Here is an 8,065-nt window from a genome sequence, read left to right on the forward strand (position 1 = left end):
TCCTCTCTTTTGAGCATAATGTTTTCAGGCCAAGTCATGTTTCAAGGCGCCCTATTATGCTGATTTCTCAGGTGTTATATTTGTATTTTGTGTCTCTACTGTGACGTGTTTACATGCTTTAATGTTCAAATTTTTTTCACCCTCTGTCTGAAACCAGAGCCCAGTCTGCTCTGATTGGTTAGCTGGCCGGCTCTGTAGCTGTTGGTCAACCACTTTTAGAGATGTACGATGTGTTGGAGTGCTATTTATAATAAAATAGTGTAGCTCTTGCAATCCTATTCAAAATATTAATTTTCATTCATGCTAAAATAGTATTGAATTAATACACTACATTTCAATATATAGTAAATCATTTATTTTAATCTTGGTAATATTTTGAGATGATATTACCATACTGTTTTATAATTTAATTAACATTTACCCATGTTTATATTAACATAATATATTGGGAGGTCTAGTAAATGTATCTGTACTTTTAACCAATTGTCACCTTAACTCCAAAAAGTCTCTACTCTTTGGAGGCCCTAAGAAAATAAAACGTAAACATACTTGTCATCCTCAAATACTTTCATGCCCTTATACCCAGTTTCAACAGAAACTACGTTAAATTAAGGAAGTACATTTTAGGAAGTCTTCATGCCATCTTTCATAAGTTCCTTCAAATGCAATAAAGAGTAGCCATGCACTTGTTTTTTATTGTTATTTGCAAATATAACTACAATGTCCTCTGTCACAACAACACCATTTAAATAAGAAAATTGCTTACTTACATCAAAACAACAATTTAACAATCAGCAGCAATGTCCCTTTAAAGCACAACTCAAGCTCTTTGAACAGCATACACTTAATGAATGTGCTTTCATTCTTTTTCTTTGCACATAATGAACTGAACTTCATCGTAAAACGAGTTAATGTGAGTTTACATATTTGCTGTGACGTGGTGTGTCTCTGTGGAAGTGGCTCAGCAGTTCCAAAGAAGAGCAATGAGGAAGTCATTCACAATCCTGAATAACACATGCTCATTAGGATTGATGACTTGTTTAAAACAAAGGGTTAACTTCATTTTCCTTAAAAAGCTTGGTTGTAATATCACAATTGGGGACATATACTATTTATGATGAGCGCTCTGGCCAAATCAAGCTCAGCGAGGGGTTGAAGTAAACTGCCGGAAATGACTCGTCTGTATGTTTCACAAGTCTTACTTACGATACAGACTGGGTGGTTAAGCAAGCTTTACACAACATCTATGGAAAACATGTCCTATGAACCGAGTAACAAACAAATGACTAGTTAGATACGGATAAGTGAGCTGTTTGTTCAAGCATTGGATCAAGCGCGCTTTTAAAACAAAAAAAAAGTATATTCTGTTTTTGATACACTTTACATGAATGTTTCTTATGTACAAAATTGCATATTTAACCAAATCAATCATACACAGTTGCAAAGTATTTACAAAATAACAATATCAACTGCTCTTAAGGTGCAATGTTTTTTCATTTTTTTTCATTTGCAGCTTATATCCTTGACAGCCGTTAAAATAGTAATACTAAAGAATTTAACTTGAGTATTTCCTAAGGGCTTGAACACCATTCGAAGTCTGTAACATCCTCCCTCTCCCTTGTGCTCTACATTTTATCAATAATGCCTCAATATAATTTAAACAAGGATGAAGTTAACACAAAAAATGAATGCAAAAAAAGTCAGAGCTAAACACTGTGATAGCCGCTGTCTGTGATGATTGGCATTGACTGATCAGCAGGGATCACAGAGAGAAACTGTGTTTGGAGCGTGGAGGGACACTGGACATTGTTCATGAAACCTGAAGCAAGGGGTCCTAAGAAGCTTTGAGGCATCTTGGGGAATGCTTCCTCTGGATATGTGTTTAAATGTTCCTCTTTCTCACCTCTTTTCTCCTCTGTAAACAAATGACCAGGCTGCTCCACCAGACTCTGAAATGGCTGGTAGTCGTCGTATACTGGAGGGAGGCTCTGCAAGCCTGCAGGCACACCTCCGTAGAAGGGGTTTTCATCACACATTATCGCCCCTTCAGTTTTTAGCTTTGTTGCATCATGGACGGCCTCATCAAAGCCCTCACCGTCAGATTTAACTCCGGACACATGATCGCATGACGCATTTGTGTTGGTTCCACTAGACACTGAGGACAAACTGGAGTCTTCAGCATGCGAAACACCCCAAGAATCTGCATTGTTCTGCTGGTATGACATGTCGATTGGCATAAGGGCTGAATCCCCTGGTGGTAACTTCAAAAGTGGACAAGCCAGTGCCTGTTGGTCAACACGGGGTACAATGTCACCCGAACTATGAAGGTATTCAGAGTCACAAAGGATTTCAGCCTTGACATCAGAGCCATCGAAGTTGGGAAGTCGGCTGCAATAGGTTTGATTGTCAAAGCAATATGATCCAACACTTGTGTCATCAGCTCTGACACCACAGGGTTTGTACGGAGAGGAGGGCAAACCAAAGTCTTTGTTTGGTTCTGTGAGCAGATCGGTAGTCAAAGGTGACATCGGGCGTATATCAGGGAAGGCCAAACAAAGGGCATCCTGAACTCTGGCTATAATGTCAGTGGGTTCCGCATTAGCATAACTAAGACAAGAAGAGCCCGTGCTGATTCCATGGCTTTGCTGAGGGCTCCCACTGCTTATGTCTTTCATTGAACCCTCCGACCTGAATACAGAGAAATGGGTTACTTAAACTGCCAATATAACCAAAGAAATCTTGAAGGAAATATTGCTATTGCAGCCACACTAACCATGTGCTGTCCTCTGGATCGGGGGAGTCTACCCAGACAGAGGAGAGGATCGGTGGGGCAGGTTTCAAGACCTGAAACAAGGAAGATAAAAGCAATTCAAAATATAGATATGGAACTTTTCTGATCGAGCTGTATCTGTTAACTTTGCAGCCAAATATACTTAATGGTTCCTTCACCTTTTTAAACGTGAAATTAAAGCCATTTTGAAGCCTTTCAAGGTGAATTTTCAAGCTTTTTCAGCACCTTTCTGCTGTTGTTAAATACAAATGTATATACAGTAAATACAGTATACTGATTAGTACACTTCTTTATGACTTAAAGTCCTGTGATTTAGACAACCACAATTGTTTTTTGTGACACCATTCTAAAAAGGGTGAAAAGATCAATTCACCTGATACTACAATAATCCATTGAAAAACCTTTTGTTGCAATTTTTTGGGGGTCAAACCATATTTGCAGCTGACTAAAATAAAAACTCTAATTCAAGCTTTTTTCCAACCTTGAAAACACCACATAAACTGCTACTCCTATATTGCCATTGCCAAGATTTCCAGCACATGTAGATACATTTTATATTATTTAAATAAAGAGTCATTTAATAATAATAATTGCAACTGCCATCAGATTTCAAAGAATGAGTAATGGATGGTACTGTTTTCAGTTTGCAGATTTTGGCACAGATCACTTTGTAACTCACCTCTTGCTCACTTGAATGCATAAGCAGTAGTTTTGGATTTGGACATTTGGCAACTATGTCCGACCACTTTGTTTTGAGCCTAAAATTGCACAAACGAATAAACACATCACAAACATGACACAACACAACAAGAGTTACAGTGTAAGGCTTTCAAAAAACTTACAACACAATATATATTTTTTCTGTATGACTTACTTTATATAACAGCCATACATAGCAGCGCTGATAAAGAAAGCAGCAACACTGAGGCTGATGATGATGACCATGGTCGGGAGAGCTGATGCTAGAATTGATTAGAGTTATTAGAGTTGCCGTATGTAGTTGTCAAATATGGCGGACCATCTCGCATATGTGCAGTGCAGATCGGGCAGGGGGGCAGATCGGGTAGTGACAGTGTCCTCGTACACAGCTTTGAAAAAACGTGTATGAAGTTTAGATATGACTCCATATGTGTACAGATTACATGCAGCAGAGAGATAAACGAAAGAGGCTCTTGTTCACCTGTAAATCTGCTCTGGTCATGTGTTTTTTGTGACAGTATACACAATGTGGGAAGATTCAACTGTTAATACCCAGCAGCTGTAAGCATTATCACATCTTTAAAGTGCCTTATTATTCAAGACTTATTTCTGTTTCAGTGACTGTATCTCATTACAGAAATGCTAATGGACCTAACATCCACCAGTAATGTTCACCCACTCACATTCTGTACACAGATGCACACATATGGCAAGTGTCCAGTGTTCTGTGCAACTAAAGTCCAGTTTGGCCTTGCTTTTCATTTCAATGAGACCACTGAGTTTGCAGTGGGGGCCCAAAGTGGACGGCTTCTTCGATAAAAGTTGACCCTTTTTTTTTGGAGTACAATGCAATAAAACTCTGACGCACAATACCAAAATAGGACATGCAAGAGCACATCCCTGGTAGAATACTCTGTGAGATTGTTCAAAGGAAAATAGCTGGCAGATCCTGGGGAAAACCCAAGACAAGGAAGGCAAACTGATTCTGTTTTCAATTACTTAAAAAAAATCTAACAATGAATTCCGACATAAGCATCACAGTCATGGAAATCTCAGAAAGACGATTTTCCTTTTTGACAATGTGAGCTGATGTTAAAACCAACAAAGATCTAATGTAACAGATGTAGCTGCTGTGTGCTTGAGTAGCAGTTTGGTAGCAACCTTGCTGGAGTAAAAGCTGTTGTGGTTCAAGTGACTTTTTTGGTGGATGCGCTATAAATCATATCCATTCTTTCATACTTCAAACTGCATTTAAATACGTAAAATAGCATCATAACAACAATATGTTCATTATTTCGGAACATATTTCAATAAACATAAAATACAGGTTCCAGTTGAGATTGTGAAGGTATAAGAGTCCAAGATTTCAAATTACAAGTCAAATCCAGCCTAGATAAATCACATATTTTACCTAACAAAATAAATATGAATATGCTGAAGGTATCACGCCTCAGAAATATGAGCTTTAATCAGGCTTATAAAGAAATGACAACACTTACGGGTTGTGAATTCCTCCTCCTTACTGCTGTCGCTGGACTTGTTATTCTTGACGCTTTTCACGCTGACTTCATATTTCGTATTTGGCTCCAAGGGTCCACCAAGTATATCATAGTAATAGTCTCCATCAAGTAGACTTGGTTTGAAAGGTTCAGAAGGCTTCTAAGGAGAAATAAGGAAGACAAAAAAAAAGATAGCTTTTATAGTTCCTTTAACTAAACGGCAACCTGACATGATTGAAATACCACAGGAAAGTCTACGTCTCCAGGGGAAATGTTCGCCTATACAGTCCATACGACATTGCTCCTACCTCTTCTTTGTCTCCTTTTTTATGGTAAGTCACTATAGCATTCAAGCTGCCACTGAACCATTCTGTGTGAACATAGTTTGTCTTCCACTTGACTTGAAAATTCCCATTGGATTCATTCACAGAGACGATTGTTGGGGTTTTGGGCTTTACTGTTGAAGAATGGAGATAAGAAAAGTAAGGGTAGGTTATTTCCCATCCTCAACCCAGTTTAACATTCATTCACTGCTTTTCTGAATCAGTATATTTCTGAGAGCTACAGATTAGATTGATGGGAAATGTACTTACTGGTTTCTATGACGTCAATGATTTTGGACCCCATGGTTTTGTTTCCTTTCCAAACTGTCGCTGTATGAGTCTCCGATGATATGAGCTTCATTTGAATAGAGCAACAACACGGTCCAGCATCACACTGTTCGAAAATGCACCGATGCTGCCTGTGGAATACAACATAACAAACATTATGTTCTGAACCTAAATGGGTCCCTTCAAGCGGCATATTATACAGGATTGTATTTATCTATGAAAAATCTAAATTGCCAATTGTAAAGAAAAGAATAGATTATTATATTTGGACAAAAACTTTAAATCTGACAAGAAAAGGGCAAGGTGAAGACCTGATCACAAGCTATATTAAGAAAGCCTCTTCCTGCATTAGACAATTAGGCAGTTTAAACCCACAAAGCTAATAGAATATTGATCAAGCATCAAGAAGATTAAACACTGACTTTGTCAAATAAAATAAGCCTATTTAGTATGTATGATTGTTGCAAAAACATTAAATAAAAGCTTCAAAGAATAAGAGTAAAACAGATGCTGAGACAATATTTAAAAGATGTCACACTCATTTCACATTAGTCTGGAGCAAGAGGTGGGAAGTAGCTAAGTACATTTACTCAAGTCATGTGCTTAAGTATAATTTTGAGATACTTGTACTTTACTTGAGTATTCCCATATGGTACTTTGTACTTCTACCCCACTACAATTCAGAGGTAAATATTGTACTTTTACTCCACTACATTAATTGAATACCTTTAGTTACTTTGCAGATTTGGATTAATGATGTAAAATAGAATTAACACTTAAATCCAACTTTAGTTACACCTGGAGTAAATTCACAAGCTACATGCAGTATACAAAGTGATTAAAACTAGCTGCCCCTTTACCAGCTTTGATAACACTTTAATGCATCAATAATCATAATCAAAACATAAAATATATATTATTCTAAAATTGACCTCTCTGCATAATGAGTACTTTAAGTATATGTTGATGATAATACTTTTCTACTTTTACTTGAGTAACATTTGAATCCAGGACTTTCACTTCTAACAGAGTATTCCTACACTCTGGTACTTTTTTTTTTTTTAACTCAAATTCAAGACCTGAGTAGCTTCTCCCACCTCTAGTCAGGGGTCGTTATTTTAATCAATAATAAAGTGTCCTTTGAGGAAGAGGGTTGGGAACCACTGCCGATTGAATCTTGAATCGTAATCGGCACTATTGATATTGCTCATAAACCGATAGTGTAAATAAATTAACTAGCTTTGTAGTAGAAGAACCCTATTACATTGCGGGGGTGAACAATTAAAAACAACATCTCACTTGTTCTCCCAGAAGTCGTTTTGTAGAATCATATGGTATTCAGTGCAGTTTTGAGCTTCAAGTTGGCAAAACATAAATCCATCGTAGTCGTTGGTACAGTTAAGAGTCAGTCCTGAAACATACATCAACACCAATACATTAATTATGAGAATGATGTCTTGCATATAGAATATAAAACACTGTCCAATATACGTACCAGAGAGAGCTGTTGCAATATTCCCTAAAATGAACAGGACGAAAGGCATCCTGTCGCGAGCTCGCCTGAATCAAACACAATATCAGCGTTATTTTAATGAAAGGATTATTGAAGTAACAACTTCTTAAAGTCCACATTACCTGCTTGGCTCCATTTAGAAACGATGTATTCCACTTCTATTTCAAAAACACTAAACCAACTCAGCAGCACCGACCCATTTCGTGGGAACGTGCTGCGTGTTTTGCATGTAATGAGTCTCAAAGGCTTCCTGATATCGAAAGCTGTTACGGGAAATGTTGCGCCATGATTCCGAGGAAATTCATCCCCACTCCCATTTCCTCGAATAGTTGACAGTGAGCAACTCACTCTCTGGTATATATAGGACTACTTTAAATGGAGCATTCATTGGTATTTGACGTGTTTCACCGAGGAGAAGTTAGTTTTATGGGTAGGATATTGGACAAACATTCACTCCGGTCTTTTTACTAAGGATCACAGTCTGTCTGCAGTAAGAGGACGATTAGTTCATAACCGATCTCTCGCTCGTACACACAGTGTTTTAAGATAGGGACCATGAATATATTATAGTTTAAATGTATTAAAACCACTATTATTCTAAATATCTTCGTGCTCATTAATAGTTCACTTTTGTTCTCACAGCTCCCATGTGATCCAGTGACTTCAAATCTGTATCAGATATCAGACACATCTCTTTTTCATTTTTGGCGCAAAGTCTATTTGATTTGAACAAAAAAAAACACACTTTTTGTATTTATTTTGTATTTAGACTAACTTTCCGAAAGCTATCTTGTGCCCCATAGACTCCAAATCAATGCTGGGATTAATATGTTTAAGATCTTTATTGCATGCTTACATATTTTACTTTATGGGTGAATGTATAGTTTTGTATGCTTCAGTTGCTAGTTTCGAAAATGGATAGTTTATTAAATTGACAGATTGCTCCACTCAA

The 8,065-nt window shown here is 37.4% G+C and overlaps 1 protein-coding gene across 1 annotated transcript; it reads right to left on the reverse strand.

The window, feature by feature from the left end:
- Window positions 1-675: 675 nt before the first annotated feature.
- On the reverse strand, window positions 676-7,572 carry LOC307028486 (uncharacterized protein). The gene is made up of 10 exons (XM_079663549.1): window positions 7,236-7,572; window positions 7,096-7,160; window positions 6,900-7,011; window positions 5,583-5,731; window positions 5,298-5,446; window positions 4,990-5,149; window positions 3,666-3,753; window positions 3,471-3,549; window positions 2,774-2,844; window positions 676-2,688 (listed from the first exon to the last, which is right to left on the reverse strand). The coding sequence occupies exons 1-10, from the start codon at window positions 7,247-7,249 to the stop codon at window positions 1,707-1,709; spliced, it is 1,869 nt and encodes a 622-aa protein (XP_079519675.1). The 5' UTR covers window positions 7,250-7,572; the 3' UTR covers window positions 676-1,706.
- Between the last annotated feature and the right edge of the window lie 493 nt (window positions 7,573-8,065).

The sequence above is a fragment of the Notothenia rossii genome, assembly GCF_949606895.1.
Source record: "Notothenia rossii genome assembly, chromosome: 2".
In the NCBI taxonomy this organism is placed as follows: domain Eukaryota; kingdom Metazoa; phylum Chordata; class Actinopteri; order Perciformes; family Nototheniidae; genus Notothenia; species Notothenia rossii.